Source organism: Gekko japonicus, unplaced genomic scaffold (assembly GCF_001447785.1).
Source record: "Gekko japonicus isolate JY-2015 unplaced genomic scaffold, Gekko_japonicus_V1.1 scaffold2190, whole genome shotgun sequence".
In the NCBI taxonomy this organism is placed as follows: domain Eukaryota; kingdom Metazoa; phylum Chordata; class Lepidosauria; order Squamata; family Gekkonidae; genus Gekko; species Gekko japonicus.
Window position 1 is genome coordinate 148889 of NW_015165882.1, and position 17644 is coordinate 166532.

General features: G+C 50.1%; 1 protein-coding gene across 3 annotated transcripts in view; it reads left to right on the forward strand.

Annotated features, from left to right (window-relative positions):
• Positions 1 to 17644, forward strand: part of CELF5 (CUGBP, Elav-like family member 5) — a 93550-nt gene that overhangs the window by 14747 nt on the left and 61159 nt on the right. For all 3 annotated transcript variants that reach the window (XM_015411292.1, XM_015411293.1, XM_015411294.1), the window contains exon 2: positions 5110 to 5192. In XM_015411292.1, the coding sequence (XP_015266778.1) occupies positions 5110 to 5192 (83 nt within the window). The remainder of the gene's footprint in view (positions 1 to 5109; positions 5193 to 17644) is intronic.

A 17644-nucleotide genomic window follows, 5' to 3' on the forward strand; every position in this document is an offset into this window, starting at 1 on the left:
AAGAGCCTCCACGTGGCGTGCAGAAGGTCCTAGGTTCAATCCCCAGCATCTCCAGTTGGAAGGATTCGGGAATAGGTGATGGGAAAGACCTCTGCCTGAGATCCCGGAGAGCTGCTGCCAGGCTGAGTATACAGTAGTGATTTTGATGGACCAAGGGTCTGGTTCATATGTGTTCGTGTGTGCACTTATCAATGCCCCCTCTAAGCTATGGAGTCCTGTGAGCAAAAAACGAGCGATTTGGCTGCTGCAAAAATTAGTTTGCTCTGGAGCCATCCCTTCCTGAGCCAAGACAAAAATGTGAGCCGGAGGCTAAAAAACTGTGAGCTGGCTCACACTAACTCAGCTTAGAGGGAACTCCTAAGTTCCTGGGAGAGTGAAGGTCTTGTGTCTGGGGTGGGGGTGTCAGGCTGCGGAAGGGGGAAGCCATCCCTTTGAAGGAACCCCTTCTCCAGATGGCAAACCAGTCTCCTCTTCCTCTAGGACACTTCACTGTGGTTGAGGGTGGAAAACCTTGGTAGTGAGACACCTGATCCTTAGGGACATAAAGAAACAGGTCTTTCATGGAGGTTTTGACCCCAGAGTACCTTTGTGTCCAGGGTGACAGCTGCGGGTATTATGGACTGCCCAGGTAGGCTGAGTATACAGTAGTGATTTTGATGGACCAAGGGTCTGATTCACATGTGTTTGTGTGTGCACTTATCAATGCCCCCTCTAAGCTATGGAGTCCGCTGTTGGTGGAATGCTTTGGACTAGATTGTTCCAGGCTGGAGCGGGCGGCGCTACGGTGGTCCATCCTGCACCCACACAACGGCCTAACTTGGCCGAAGCGCAGCCAGGGACAAAGCGGAAGCTTCTCGTAAACATAGGCTCCTCTGGAGCAGGTGGCCAGAACAAGCAGAAAGCTCTTAATCTGGTGGAGAACTCGGGGTGACACAAAGAGTAAGCAGGCGGATCTCTCATTTCTAAAGTGATAGCTGTGCTAAAAGGCATCTTTTTTCTACGGGGGTGTGTGTGAAGTAACAACGCCTTCCTCTGATCTAGCCGCTTGGGACTGGAGCCAGCTGGGTAAATTCCACACCCCCTGTGGCAGAACAAGAAGTCTGCAGGTTTGCCAGATCCTCCCTGGCTACAGGAGGGGGATGGGGGCGGGCAGGGCTTTTTTGGTAGAAAAAGCCCACCAGGAACTTATTAGCATAATAGGCCACACCCAACAGCAGAAACTCATTAGCATATCAGGCCACACCCTGATGTCACCGCTCATAAGCATATTAGGACACACCCCTATGTCACCAGAAGTGTGGTTATCCAGCCACACCCACCTTTTGCTTCTTATTCTGTTTACCTTATTTGTTGTCAAAACCCAGGGCTTTTTTTTGGTAGCAGGAACTCCTTTGCGTGCTAGGCCACACACCCCTAATGTAGCCAATCCTAATGAGTGTCTGCTGTTGGGTGTGGCCTATTATGCTAATGAGTTCCTGCTGGGCGTGACTGACTCGAGAGCCAGCCGGAACGCCGTTCCTGTGCGTTCCTGCACAAAAATAGCCCTGGGGGCAGGTAGGGTTGCCAGATCCAGGCTGGGAAATTCCTGGAGATTTGGGGATGGAGCCTGGGGAGGACGGGGACCTCAGTGGGATACAATGCCACAGAGTCCACCCCCCAAAGCATCTATTTCCTCCAGGGGAACGGATCTTTAGTCTGGAGATGAGCTGTAATTCTGGGGGATCCCCAGGTCCCACCGAGTTTTTCCAGGTCTTCTCTGGCTGCTGGCAGGAAGCTCCAGTCCTCTGTCCAGGAGTCTTTGGCGCGCGTGCAAAGTGCACATGCTGCGATGATGTCACCCAGAAGTGATGTCATCACGCCGGGCACGTTGTGTAGGGGGGTGCTCTAGCATTTGGGCAAAAACTCTATGGTCACCATAGAATTTTTACTCAGATGCTGGAGCATCGCCCTGCACGACATGCCCGGTATGATGACGTCACCAGTGGGTGATGTTATCGCGCTGGGCACATTGGGCGTGCCCGAGCTCTTCAGGGGTGGGTCTCCCCTACTGGCCAGCTGGGCGGTGGCAGATCGGGGCCTCCAAAAGCAGAGGGAACCCTCACCCCCATCGAGTTAGCATATGTGATGGGATAAAAATCCAGTATCCCTGTTGAGTCCTGGGGAGGTTTTTGTTCCAAGTGTTGTGGCGCCTGTTTAGCCAGCCATTGTGCAGTCTTATCACCCTAGTTTGGTGATTTCCAGTTCATAGCGACCAACTGCTGTGTTGGCTGTCAACAGGCATTTGTTGTTGTTGTTGTTCAGTCGCACAGTCGAGTCCGACTCTTCGCGACCCCATGGACCACATCATGCCAGGCATTGCTTAGCCACAAATTCTGTATCAGCAGGTTGCTGGGTTTCATTGCCATCCTGCTTGAACAATTTTTTCCAGACTGTCCTGTAGGGGCTCCTGACCAAACAGGGAAGTTTCTCCCAGTGGCATTGGGCTGTCTGGAGACCAAAGAGATTCTTCTGTATCCAGCGCAGTGTGTCTACTGCTTAAAGGGACCACAAGAAGATCTCTCAGATTCCCCCCTCAAAGAATGAATTCCATCAGTCTTTAATTGTTTGACAGATTTTGTGGAAGGGGGTGCATACCGTAGTGATAAAGTAACGAGGGGAGATAATAGCTCTACCATTCCAAGATTCTCCCAGCCTGCTAAGTCATCTCTGTATTTTCAGTGTAGGACCTTCCGTCAAGGCTGAATAAGCATCCCACCGGCTAGCTGGACTCTCTCAACCACTGTCCGTCCGTGAAGGCTTGGCAAGTTCTGGGTATTCGGAGTCTTCAGACAAAACAGGAAACCCAAAATTGTGGGAGAGTCTCTGACCAGTGCTGTCACTCCATCGCCATCTTCGATTTCCAGTTAAAGTTTGCTGGATTTTGAATGCGGGTTTTTTTTTGGGGGGGTGGAGTGGAGACTCTCTCGTTGCTTCCTGTCCTCTGCCTGCGGGTTGTATCTGTGCTTCCCCTTTGCTGAAAGCTAAAAATAAACACGGGACTGAAATAGTGAATTCCCCCTCCCCACGTCCCCATGCGGTTGCAAATGAAAATAAGTATGACTCCCGGTCCAAATGATTGGTTCTGCACACTTTTGCCCTGGGGGCCTCTTAATTAGAATTAAAAATTTAAAGCCGAGTGCTTGCGGGCATTTCTGTGGTGCGGCAGAGAAATGGATGGCTACGTACAAGATGGGCTGAGGACGGATCCTGCTGCGTTTGGCTGCTCTTAGTGCTTTCTAAGGTCTGCCGGCAGCTGAGAATCAAACCTCAATGCGTAGAACAGCCATCAGCCTCTGATTCCTAGGGCCGGGGAACTGGGATTTCCTTTTTCTTCAGCGCCTTCCTTTTTAGCCTTCCTTTCCTCCAAGGAGCTAATTACTTTTTTCTCTGGGGTTGCCAGGCCAGATGTGGAGTGGGGAATTCCTGGGGATCTGGGGCAGATTAGTTGCTGTAGATTTTCCGGGATGTGTGGCCGTGGTTTTGGTATTATAGAACCTGACATTTCACCAGTAACTGTGACTGGCATCCTCAGAGGTATAAACACAGAAAGATGGAATACTCTCTGTGTCAAGGTGAGAAGAAAATAGTAGGCAGTAAATTTATATCTACTCAGGAAGGTGGGTAGGGCTGAGTCATTATCTTGTAGGAGTTCCCCAGGCTATGGACATGCCAATGGAGGAGCTTTCCTGAGGAGGTTCTTTTGCTTCCTGAGGAGGTTGTTGAAATTCTAATCTTATCTGTAGTGCTATTGTCTGATGTAAAGCCTTTTGTGTTTTTCAGGACAGGAAGCCATGTCCTATTTATTTTTAAACTCTCTTCTTTCCTGTTGAAATTATGTTTATGTTTGTGAATTTCAATGGCTTCCCTGTGTAATCTGACATGGTAATTGAAAGTGTTGTCCAGCCTTTCAGTGTCTTGGAAGTAATACTTAAAGTAATGGATAGTAACAATTGTATTGGTTCAAAAAAAAAAGGCTAAGAGTTAAATCGCTCTTTAAAGTTGTCACTTAAATTTGTTTTGTTTTATTAATATATACACACACACACACACACACACATCACTGAGTACAATAAATATATGTTTATGGTTAAACAATTTTATGCTTTATTCTTTTTCTTTTATATTTTTCGATATTGTCTAAATATTGGTATCAAATATTATCAAAAATATATTTCACCCAAACAATACATAGAGAAAGATATGTTTCACCCAGACAATACATCGAGTGCAGGTTTACATTCAGACAGCACCTTGTCAGTAACACTAACACGGGACTCTAGTAATTTACCCGTTTCGAATGAATCTTTTTCAAGGTCCATGATAAAGGATATAAGGTGCAATAATTTTTCTTTGTGAGCACAAAAGCTCTTAAGATAGCAGCATTGTCTAGGGTCCCATCAGAACCCTTGCGGCGGGCATAATAACCTATCTAAGACAGCATATCTTTCAAATTCTATCAGGTAGCCACAAATTTGGGGGTTTGAAAATATAAAAAGAAGAAAGCGTGAAATTGTTTTACCACAAACATATATTTATTGTACACAGGGATACATATTTTTGTAGGCCCACATGGAGGCTGGCAACCCTAGACTGTCCCGGTTAGACTAGATGAGCTCTGCTCACCCCCTTAAGCCTCAGTTTTACCCCCTAAATTGTATTTTGGTCACCCCCCTTCTCCCTTTGCATACTTCTGTTTTTCCTCTCACTGGGGCCACTTCCAAACTGTCATTTTTGCCCCTCGTTCGTCCCTCTTGCTTCAGGGTCCTTTCCCCCTCAATGTGTTTTGCTCTCTCTAGTAGTCCCAGAGGGAGCAAAACATATGCGGGAAGGGGGGGAGAGGAAGAACCCAATAGGGAGTGACAAAATGACTGTGGAAGTGGCCTGGTGGGTTACAGGGAATGCAGCACAAATGCCGTGAACCCTCTGCTTGTCTGAATCCTTTGCAGACAAAGGATTGGAGGAATTGTGTGGGGAGTATAAAAGACACAGGCAGAAGGTCAGTGCGGGGATTGCGGGAAAAGAGCTCTGCCTGCGCACGGACTGATTTGGTGTGCTCTCCTCCCGTTGCAGGGTGCGCGTTCCTTACCTACTGTGCCCGAGACTCCGCTATCAAAGCCCAGACAGCCCTGCATGAACAGAAGACGCTCCCTGGGGTAAGTCCGGACGTTCTCCAGGCTAATGTGGCGTGGTGGTGAAGAGCGTTGGACTGGGGTCAGGGAGATCCAGGTTCGAAGCCTGACTCATGCCGTGGAAGCCTGCCAGGTGTCCTTGGGCCGGTCACAACCTTTCCGGCGAAAGTACCTCGCAGGTTTGTTATGAGGATGATGAAACGGAGGAGAGGAGAATCCTCCGAGCTGCCTTCGGTCCCCATTGAGGAGAAAGGCGGAGTATACATGAACAACAACAAAAAAATCAAATAAATAAATAAATTGGTAACCCCCCCAACTGAGACCTATCTGAGGCTGCCTGCAGGAAGTGTTTGCAGATCTCAAACATTCCCGGGAAAGGGGTTCCAGATCGGCTCTTGCAGAACTGGACTTCCCATGCTTGCAGCTTTGTTTCCTAGTAGTGGTTTTGGCCTTGAATCCATGAATGGTTGGCAATGCGGCACGCCGAAAACCGCTTGTGTCCCTATGAACTTCCCTGTGTGCTAAGATCGTCCGCTGGTGTCCATGCAAGGGCACTCTCTTGCACCAGGGATCCAAGACGGGCCTTTGAAGAGGTGCCAGCGATTGATTCGGCCACCAATGAAAGTCAGCTTTGAGGCTCGAGGGTGGGGTAAAAGGGAGAAATCCTAGAGAAGTGAAGTTGGATTTGGGCAGGGCTATTTTTGGGCAGGAACGCACAGGAACGGAGCTCCGGCTGGCTCCCAAGTTGGCCACACCCAGCAGGAACTCATTAGTATAATAGGCCACACCCAACAGCAAAAACTCATTAGGATTGGCTACATTAGGGGTGTGTGGCCTAACATGCAAAGGAGTTCCTGCTACAAAAAAGCCCTGGGTTTTGACAACAAACAAGGTAAACAGAATAACAAGCAAAAGGTGGGCGTGGCTGGATTACCACACTTCGGGTAACATGGGTGTGTGGCCTAATATGCTAATGAGCTGTGCTGTCAGGGGTGTGGCCTATTATGCTAATGAGTTTCTGCTGTTGGGTGTGGCCTATTATGCTAATGAGTTCTTGCTGGGCTTTTTCTACAAAAAGAGCCCTGGATTTAGGGAATCCATTGATCGCTGCCTGATCGGGGGGGCCACCTTGCAGGGCTGTTGTGAGGGAAAATAAGGAAGTCAGAACCACATGCACCATTCTGAGCTCCTTAGCTGAAGAGCGGGATAAAAAATGTGTCTAGAGGGGTCGAGAGGGATTGCTTTGGGCCTTCCTTTCTCCCTACGGGGGTGGAATGGGCTGCCAAGTGGCAGGCGCCTTATGGCGACTCCCGCAGGGTTCTCAAGGCCTTCAGAGTTGGTTTGCCATGGACTGCCTCTGCGAAACAGCCCTGGGCTTCCTTGGTGGTCTCCTATCCAAATACTAACTAGGGTCGCAGCCGACTTACGGCGTGTCCAGATCACGCAAAGTGGTGGTATCGCTTTACTCTGCTCTGGTTAGACCTCACCCAGAGTATTAAGATCAGTTTTGGGCACCACAATTTACGAAGGCTATAGACAAGCTGGAACGTGTCCAGAGGAGGACAACGAAGATGGTGAGGGGTCTGGAGACCAAGTCCTATGAGGAGAGGTTGAAGGAGCTGGGTATGTTTAGCCTGGAGAGGAGACGACTGAGTGGCGATATGATAACCATCTTCAAGTTCTTGAAGGGCTGTCATCTAGAGGGTAGTGTGGAGTTGTTTTCTGTTGCCCCAGAAAGTCGGACCAGAACCAACGGGTTGAAATTAAATCAGAAGAGTTTTTGGCTAAACATTAGGAAGAACTTCCTGACAGTTCGAGCGGTTCCTCAGTGGAACAGGCTTCCTCGGGAGGTGGTGGGCTCTCCTTCTTTGGAGATTTTTCATCAGAGGGGATGAGAGGGGAATGCAGGAAGGGTTGCCTCAGTGCTCAGTTCTCGTGGCCCAGTTCTCGTGAAAGAGAGCCAGTTTGGTGTAGTGGTTAGTTCTCGTGGCCCAGTTCTCGTGTCAGAGAGCCAGTTTGGTGTAGTGGTTAGTTCTCGTGGCCCAGTTCTCGTGGAAGAGAGCCAGTTTGGTGTAGTGGTGAAGTGCGCGGACTCTAATCTGGGAGAACCGGGTTTGATTCCCCACTCCTCCACTTGCACCTGCTGATGTGACCTTGGGTCAGCCACAAGCTCTGGCACAGCTGTCCTTGAAAAAGAGCAGTTTGTGTCAGAGTTCTCTCAGCCCCACCCACCTCATAAGGTGTCTGTTGTGGGGAGGGGAGGGGAAGGGGAAGGAGTTTGTAAGCCACTCTGAGTGAAGGGCTGGGTATAAATCCTATCTCCTCCTCCTCCTCTTCCTCCTCTTCCTCTTCTTCTTCCTCTTCCTCCTCTTCCTCCTCTTCCTCTTCTTCCTCTTCTTCTTCTTCCTCTTCTTCCTCTTCTTCCCTCCTCCTCCTCTTCTTCTTCTTCTTCTTCTTCTTCTTCTTCTTCTTCTTCTTCTTCTTCTTCTTCTTCTTCTTCTTCTTCTTCTTCTTCTTCTTCCTCCTTACACGCCCAGGGAAATGCTAATCACCCCGTTGGGGTCAGGAAGCAATTTTTCTCCAGGCCAGTTTGGCTGGAGATCCTGGAGGGTTGTTTTTTTTGCCATCTTCTGGTCATGAAGCAGGGGTCACTGGGAGTGTGTGGGGAAGGTGTTTGTCCTTGCCTGCCTCTGGGTGGTGGTGATGGTGACCCTGGTGGTCTCCCATCCAATACTAACCAGGACCAACTCCACTTAGCTTCCATGCTCTGGCAAGATTGGGCTGGCCTGGGCCATCCGGGTCAAGGTAAGAGTCAAAAAGAGGTGGTTGATCATTGCCGTCCTCTGCATAGCAACCCTGGACTTCCCTCGCACCCAGGGCCGACCCGGCCTGGACTCCCTTGGTGGTCTCCCATCCGAGGGCTGACCCTGCCTCCCGTTCCTGCAGAGGCGCATATATAAAACCAAGTATCTGTAATAATGGTAAAAGGTAGCAGAATGCAGCTTTAAATATGGGGCTTAACTCCATTAGCGCATTACGCAATGGATAAGTCGTGATTTATTAGGAAATTGGAATCGCGAGGCATGCTGAACACAAAAGAAAAGAGATCAGGGCTGGTGTTCGGAGTGGGCATCGTGGGACGGCTGGCTGAGGCCCGAGAGCCCCCAGAAGGCGTATCACCAGCCCTTGACGGTGGAATAGCAGCCGCCACTCCTACTGGTCATCTTTCCCTGGACTGTGGTGGTGGGACCAGGCCCCCGTCAGAGTCCTACAACAAACAGGCTCCACAACGTTCCTTCCAGAAGGATAAAGTTGATTGAGTTTAGTAGAAGCAGGTCATCTGTGCATACAGTTTCTGTATGAAGGGCGGGAAGGGGGAAGATATACTGCGTTTGACGCGAGACCCTCTGACGGGAGCCAGCCAATCGGAGGTGCAAGCCTTGCGCGCGCCAAGTAACGACGACAAGTTCCCAGGGAGGCGAAAGCGCGACGCATCAAGGTCAGGCTACCAGATAAGGCGCCGTGAGAAAGTGCAAGTGAACATTCCGGGACAATAAGATGTTCAGTCTTCCAACACCCTTCCCCCACCAACCATGGCAGCATAGCTGACAGCCAGACCCTCTTCATAGCGTCTCACCGTCAACTAATTACCTAATTGCTCATCTGCTCACCTACCCAGACCTATCAGTGAGTAAGCAAGTAACTATGGGCTTCTGGGCGTAGGGGTGCCAGCCTCCTGAGACCTGACCAGGGGAATCCCTCGTCTCCAGACTACAGAGTTCAGTTCCCCTGGAGAAAATGCATGCTTTGGGAAGGTGGACTCCGTGGCATGGTACCCCGCTGAGGTCCCTCCCCTCCCCAAGCTCCATCCCCAAATCTCTTGGGAGTTTCCCAACCTGGATTCGGCAACCCTACACCCCCCCCAATCCCTCCCCATCAGTGGCCAGGGAGGACCTGGCAGCCTAATCTGGGCGTGGCTGCCGCCCAGAAGGAAACAGAGGAGGAGTTGCATCTTTCCCAGCCTCTCCCCGATCAAAAGTTGTGCCTAAAATAAAGTATTAAAGAGCCAGTTTGGTGTAGCGGTTAGGAGCACGGACTCTAATCTGGGAGAACTGGGTTTGATTCCCCACTTCTCCACATGCATCTGCTGTAACCCCCGCCCCAGAGGCCCGTTCCCCGCCGCCGGCAGATCGGGGCCCAGGGGGAACCCCACCCCCAAAGTACGTGACGTGCACATCACCCAGAAGTGACGCGACCACGCTGGGGGTGGGGCCACGGTCATCCAAGGGAAAACTCTATAATTTTCCTTCGGATGGTCGTGGCCGCGCCCCCAGCGTGCCCGGCGTGGTCACGTTACTTCTGGGTGATGTGGTTGCGGCGCGCACGCGCTCCAGAACCGAGCCGGGAGTCCCCCGCTGCAGCAACAGGTAGGACTTGGCAACCGTATGCTGCTGGGTGACCTTGGGTCAGCCACAAGTTCTTTCAGAGCTGTTCTGTCAAGGGCAGTTCTTGAACGAGCTCTCTCAGCCCCACCTCCCTCAGAGGGTGTCTGTTGTGGGGAAGGGAAGGGGAAGAAGATTGTAAGTCGTTCTGGGACTCCTTTGGGTAGTGAAGGGCGGGGTATAAATCCAATCCATTTCTTTTCTTCTATTTCTAAATTGGCAGAGTCCTGTGCCTGGATGGCCCTGGCTAACCCTATCTTTTCAGGTCTCAGAAGCTAACCAGGGTCGGCCTTGGTTATGACACACAAATCTGTCTGCGTGCTCCTGTTGCCGAACTGGAAACACACAGTTGGGAGTCCAACCAGTTAGTTCAGGTCTGGAGGTTTGAAGGGGATGGAGCACTCTTTTTGTAGCAGGAACTCCTTTGCGTATTAGGCGACACACCCCTAATGTAGCCAATCCTCCAAGAGCTTACAGTAGCCCCTGTAAGAAGAGCTCTGTAAGCTCTTGGAGGATTGGCTACCTTAGGGGTGTGTCGCCTAATATGCAAGGGAGTTCCTGCTACAGAAAGAGCCCAGTTAGGACTTGGATGGGAGACCCCCCCAAGGAACATCAGAACATAAGAAGAACCTTGCTGGACCAGACCTATCATTGCCAACCTCCAGGTGGGGCCTGGAGATCTCCCAGAATTACAACTAATTTCTTAATGACAGACATCAATGGCTGCTTTGGAGGGTAGACTCCATGGCATTTTGCCCTGCTGATGAGGTCCCTCCCCTCCCCAATCCCTGCCTTTCCAAGGCTCCACCCCCAAATCTCCAGGAATTTCCCATCCTGTAGCTGGCAACCAATGCGCCCTCTAAGCTGTGGAGTCTTGTGAGCCAAAACTCTACTTTGTTGTTGTGAGCAGGTGATTTGGCTACTGCCTAAGTTAGTTTCCTCTGGAGCCCTCCTTCCTGAGCGAAGACAAAAACCTGTGAGCCGGAGGTTAAAACCCTGTGAGCTAGCTCACACTAACTCAGCTTAGAGGGAACACTGCTGGCAAGCCTATTTCACCCCTAACCCTGCCTCCTGGATAAAGTAGCAGTCAAGCAAGGTTTGCAAAAGAAAACCAACCAACCAACCAACCATTGTGAGCGTGGAAGAAACTGTAGGGTACACCTGGGCCCTTGGTTCCTGGCAGGCATCAGCCCGTTAGCTGTTGATTCCTGAATGGGGCTTCACATGTTACCAACTTACTAAGTCCCACCTAGCGGTCAGTGGACTGTCAGTCATCAGAACGCACAGGTGTCCTCAGTGGGGCAAATAGCACCTCCCAGGGCTCTCTCAAGCTGTGAGAATGGCATGGATCATAGAATCAGAGACTCGGACGGGACCTCCAGGGTCATCTAGTCCAGCCCCCTGCACAATGCAGGAAATTCACCAATACCTCCCCCCACACACACACACCTGGTGACCCCTGCCTTATGCCCAGAAGAGGGCAAAAAAGCTCCTCCAGGATCCCTGGCCAAACTGGCCAGGGAAAAGATGGCTTCCTGACCCCAAAGTCCCCCCCCCCAAATGTGGATCAAAATCCGCAACTGAATTAGGAATTTGACTTCTTCAGAACAGAACTCCAAGTGCATGTCTGACCCTTTGTGGTGTCTACATAGTGTTGCCGCTCTCCAGGTGTGGCCTGGGGATCTCCTGGAATTATGACTGACCTCCAGGCAACAGAGATCAGTTCCCCTGGAGAAAACGGCGGCTTTGGAGGGTGGGCTCTGTGGCATTGCACCCCGCTGAGGCCTCTCCCCGCTCCAAACTCTGCCTTCCCTCGTCGTCTCCACCCCCAAATCTCCACGTGCACAAACACATGGGCACCACCAGCAGCCTTTTCATGTGCTGTGGCTTGCACGGATTGTTTTGGGCTGGTGGTAAACCTTAGGTTGGACCCTGCAGATGGGCTGCCAGATGTAGGCTGGGAAACCCCTGGGGATTTTGAAGGCTGGGAAACCCCTGGGGAGGGCAGGTTCTGCAGAGGGGAGGGGCTTCAGCGGGGACCAATCACCTGACCTCAACGCGAGCGAAAGTCTTTTCGGCAACGGCTTCAGTTCTACCGAATGCACTTCTGAGTGAGATCCAGGGCTCTTTTTGAAGAAAAAACCCAGCTGGAACTCATTAGCATAATAGGCCACACCCCACAGCAGGAACTCAGTAGCATATTGGGCCACACCACTGACAGCACCGCTCATTAGCATATTAGGTCACCCCCCCATGTTACCAGAAGTGTGGCCATCCAGCCACACCCACCTTTTGCTTCTTATTCTGTTTACCTTGTTTGTTGTCAAAACCCAGGGCTTTTTTTTGTAGCAGGAACTCCTTTGCATGTTAGGCCACACACCCCTAATGTAGCCAATCCTAATGAGTTTCTGCTGTAGGGTGTGGCCTGTTATGCTAATGAGTCCCTGCTGGGTGTGGCCAACTTGGGAGCCAGCCAGAACTCCGTTCCTGTGCGTTCCTGCCCAAAAATAGCCCTGGGAGATCCATCTGGCTCAGTTCCACGGGGCCTGCAAAATGGGACGGCATCATCAGGCTTTGGGGTTTCTAGCTTTATACAGCCCTCTGCTCCTTCCCCTCCCCTCCCTCTCTGGGAACAGCAATATAGTTATATATACACCATCTGGTTAGTTGGTTGAATTGTATGTACAGATTTTAATTGCTTTTAAAGTGCCTATTGATGTCGTAATCCTCTCCGAGCCCCACAATCGTGGGGGAGAGCACAACAGAAATCGAATAAATAAATAAATACTGTTAAAAGAGTTTAATTAGGTTTTTAAAAAAGAAAAGAAGACAGCAACTGCAAAGAAAGGCTAACATGCAACAGATATGGAGTCTGTACTCATTGTACCTACTTAAATTTTGCATAGAGAGAATCATTCTGTTGTGCACCTAGAACAGTTTAACATTTTAGCAAGTAGAGCTTACGTTTTAAATGTTGTGCTACACATTCTGCAAGATAGTCCTCAATCCATTTATAAAGTCTTGACCAGTTCTTCTCAAAAATTTCTTCTTTTCTATCTTGTAATTGTAGGGTTAGTTTACCCATTTCCGCTGTTTCCAATAATTTATAGATTATTTCTCCTTTGGATGGGACTTATTTTTTTCCCAATACTTTGCACACAAAATTCTAGCCATAGCTATTACATGTACAATCATATATGTATCTGGTTTTTTAAAATTCTCTGGAGAGAGAGAGAGACCCACTTCCAAAGCAGCCATTTCCTCCAGGGAAGCAGCTCTATGTTGTCTGGAAACCAGTTGTGATTCTAGGAAATCTCCAGTCACCACCTGGAGGTTGGCAACACTACGAAACACCAAATAATCTTAATTATTATTTTTTTAACGGCATGCATTCCCACTTTTGAATGCTTCCTGAATTCCATTTGGCAACCTTTTCCCCTTACAAAAAAAACAAAATCGGAAAAACCTCCAGCCTGGGAATAAAAACGCAAACCTGAAATGTAATCTTTTTGGCAAAAAAGAATGAACACTGCATCTTCTTTCCTTCTCCTCCTCCTCATCTCCTTTCCCCATTCTTCTGCTCCCCTCCCCAAAGCAGGTTCATGTTATTTGCAACTATTTGGGAACACATGAAAGGAGATGGGCACATCTCTCTGAAACATCGCTGCGCATCATTCTCCCCTCCTTGCCTTCCGATTTCTTTTCGCAAGAGGTGTTTAACTTGTCCATGTGTGATCAGGGCTGCCTGTTAATAGCCTTCTTCAGCAATTGCTTGTTAAAGGCAGGAGCTATTGAGAGCTCTCATCACCACTGCTTACGGGCAGTAGTGTAGAGTGGTCATCATGGCAGCAGGAAAGAGAAGGGCCAGTCTGGTGGACACCTCAGGGCCCCCTCTGTGCTAGACCCAGTCCTGATTTTCTGGTTCTTGGTCCCTGACAAATCATCATTCCTGTCATGCTTAAGGCGGGGAAATGGTGACTGTCACAGTTGTAATTCAACTGATCTTTCACTACAGTCTGCACAGCTGCACTTTTTGTCAACATTCTGTCACTGGCAGCTTCATCTGGTATCATGGAACCCAGGGAATGAGAGGGGGAAGGCATCTAAAAGGACAGGTGTGTCTTTGCCCCCTTGCCTGAGTTTCTAGAATTTTAACCCTGCACGTGAATTTTGTGTCCTCACTCACTTTGGAGTTGGACTTCATGTTGTGGGACAATTACATTCCCCCCCCCCTCCCAGTGAGGGTCTAAAACAAAAGAATATATCAGTGCGCCTCGGTTGTGACTTCTTTTCTGGAAATGCTGGAAGCTGCACAGCGCAAGAGGGAGGTGGGGAAAAATCTGCCGTCGATGAAATGTTTGCAGCTGCATTTCGGACCACGTAGGATTCTCAGCCACCTTTGTGGCTTGCACTCAGCACCGGAAGCAACCTAACCAGCGGGTCTTTTAAACGAAAAGAACATGTGGCGTCATGTGTGAAAACCCCTTTTTGTCTCCTGTTAGCAGACATGTGCTCATGCCAGAGCGGAGTGTCCTTCCTTGCACCAGAACAACGAGCAGTGCCGAAACTGGCCCCATATGGTTGTGGCCGGTGTTCCCTCTAATCTGAGTTAGTGTGAGCTAGCTCACAATTTTTTTGAGCTTCCGGCTCACACATTTTTGTCTTAGCTCAGGAGGGATGGCTCCAGAGCAAACTAATTGATGCAGCAGCCAAATCGCTCGCTCACCACGCTAATGCCAGTAACTCACAAAGTAGAATTTTTGCTCACAAGACTCCACAGCTTAGAGGGAACATTGGTTGTGGCTGTTTTTGTTATTCCAGGAGTTAGCCAGGGTGGTGACATCCGGGTCTCCACTGGGCCAAGGGTGTGCCGAGGGAGAAGAGCTCCTTCCGTGGCTTAATGATAGTCATTCACTGACGAAGTGGGTCTCTGCTAATTGAATGTTCTTTTGTTGCTGAGGAATTGGTGGCGAGGAGTCAGGCTCTCTGGAGCTCCCCTGTGACGGGAAGCTCTCTCTCTGGCTTGGCTTCAACTTCACGGTTCCCATGGCAATCCCAGGCACATTCTGACAAGCCAGGCCTGCCGGAGCTTCTCTTTTGGAACTCCCCAAACCTACATGGTACTGAAGCGGGTGGAAGGGGGGGGGAAGAACCTTGCCTGGCAAAATGAAATGGGGGTGCATTCACAGCTGCCTTCCAGGACCAGAAAAGGGTGCCCGGATGCCGTTCACACCCTGCGCTCTGGGCCCAGAAGCGATGTACTAACCTGGGGTTGGCTAACCAACCCGCATTTTGCTGGCCCAAACAGGATTTTACCACCTTTGTCACTTGGAGAATGCCAACTACTTTACACAGAAAGTGATTAGAACGTGGGATTCACTGCCAGAGGATGCCGTGATGGCCACAGGAATAAACAGCTTGAAAGGGGGATTAGACTGATTCACGGAGCTAATCTATCAGTGGCTACTAGCAGGGGTCATTTCGTAGAAAAAGAGGCGCAGGAGCTCATTAGCATAACTTATTTGCATATGCCACACCCCCTGACATCACCGGAAGTGTGTCAGAAGGCAACACCCACCGCTCAGGCTCCACTGGACTGTTTTGGATTGCTAGCTATGGGGGGGGGGGGAACGTGCAGATCTGTCCTCACAGAGGAGGGAGAGCTTGTACCCGAATAAAACTTGGTCTTAAAGGTGCCATTGGACTGTTTTGGACCAGGGGGCTGGGGGGGAGCTCTGCAACTCACCTGGCTGCTTCTTGCTCTGACAGGGGGCTGCTGTGAGCAGGGGGTGGGGCTTGTGGCATGTGCCCACCCCCTGGGCTCTTTACTGCCGGACCTCCGCTCCTGTGCACTCCTGCAGGAAATGACCGCTGGATACTAGCCATGGTGGTGACTGAGGGGAACCTCCACATTCAGAGGCAGTCAGCCTCTGAATCCCGGAGCCAGGAGGCAACATCAGAGGAAGGCCTCGGCCTCTCTGCCCTGTTGTTGGCTGTCTAGAGCAGGGATGTCAAACATGCGGCCAGGGGGCCGAATCAGGCCCCCGGAGGGCTTCTATCAGGCCCGCAGTGGAACTGGCTGGCTTCTGCTTCTTCTTCCAGTTCTGCTGCTTCTGGGTCATCGTAAGTTTGCAGCTTACAGATAACACACCTGAACAGCATACTCAAGATTGCAATAGCACAGACATTTTGATGCAATCATTCAGAGCAAGAGGTGTCAGTTATCAGACACTGTTAAATAAACAAAATATTGCAAAAGTGCTAATATTTTAAGCATGTTTTTATTTTAAGTAAAAAAATGCTTTGTGTTTGTGTCCTTTATAAAGCTTATATCTCCGCTACCTGGCATTACATTTTATGGCACACATGGCCTGGCCCAACGAGGTCTCATTTATGTCAGATCCGGCCCTCATGAGTTCGACACCCCTCATCTAGAAGGACTGGCTGGCCACTGTGTGAGGCAGGATGCTGGACTAGATGGACCCTCACTGGTCTGATCCAGCAGGGCTCGTCTGATGTTCTAGCTGATCAACATTTCCAGCGAAGCGATGAGTGCTACAGGCAGGTGCTTAAGTCGCTTGTGATGGTGCCCTTAGATGCCACATTTATTTATTTATTATTTGATTTATACCCCGCCCTCCCCAACAAGTCAGGCCCAGGGTGGCTTACACAAATTAATACATAAATAACAATTAAGGTCCAATTAAATAACAATTAAAAGCATCTAAAAACAGTTCAATTATAAGACAATTCAGTATCATAAAGTGCTAGCGATGATTAATTAATCACTTGGCGATGGCGTACTGTATGAGTGCATACAAAGGTCCAGGGCTATTTTTGGGCAGGAACGCACAGGAACGGAGGTCCAGCTGGCTCCCAAGTTGGCCACGCCCAGCAGGAACTCATTAGCATAATAGGCCACACCCAACAGCAGAAACTCATTAGGATTGGCTACATTAGGGGTGTGTGGCCTAACATGCAAAGGAGTTCCTGCTACAAAAAAAGCCCTGGGTTTTGACAACAAACAAGGTAAACAGAAGAAGAAGCAAAAGGTGGGTGTGGCTGGATGACCACACTTCTGGTAACATGGGGGTGCGGCCTAATATGCGGCACGGACTGTAGATGTCAAAAGCCAAGGCCCAGGGCTCAATAATTAGGATTGTTGGTGGTAATCGTGGCGGCGGCTCCTTAGTTAAAGGCCTGGTGGAAGAGCTCCGTCTTGCAGGCCCCGGGGTGTTTTGTAGCATAGCGCACCTGCATGGGCTTGGGGAAAGTTGCACGTTGTGAGTACAAACAGCATTGCTGTGGTGGCTGGGGCCATTTTGCAGAGCTCATTGGCTACCTTGGCATGCACAGGCTTTAGACTTCTGGGTGGGTGGCAGGTGAGCCAGAGCAGAACTACTTTCTCTATAGGCGACTGGTCCTTTACCATTTCTTCTTCTTTAACTGGGCAGCATCCTAGAGAGCACTACAGCCCATCCTATGCAAGTAGCCTCAGGTTGATATTTGCAGGGCATCAGTTCCACAGCATCTCCAGAGAGGTTAGCAAAGCACCCCCTTCACACAAAAAAAGAAGAAGTGCACTCTGCTCGTTCCTTACTGGGAAGAGGCCAACTCAGTGTAGAGGCACATGCAGGGGTGCAACGAGCAGCCTCCCCTGGAGGGGAGGTGGTTATCCTGGCGTCGGACTACAACAGGGAGACTGAACGATTCGATGACTGAATGGTTCAGTCATTCCCAATACAGAGATTGGTTTGAAGTGAGGTCAGAGCAGTGACTCACGGAGACATGCAATGCGCAGGATCCTCCAAGGATCAGTAATTCTGTTGCATTATCCACCCTGGGAGTGATTGAATTATCCAGTGCAAAGATAAGACCTGAGTTGCCTGTCTCCAGGGAGGCTGACTGGAATGGAGGCACAGGCAGGGGTCATTTCCTGCAGGAGCGCACAGGAGCGGAGCTCCGGCAGTAAGAAGCCCAGGGGGCGGGCACATGCAACAAGCCCCGCCCCCTGCTCCCAGCAGCCCTCAGTTG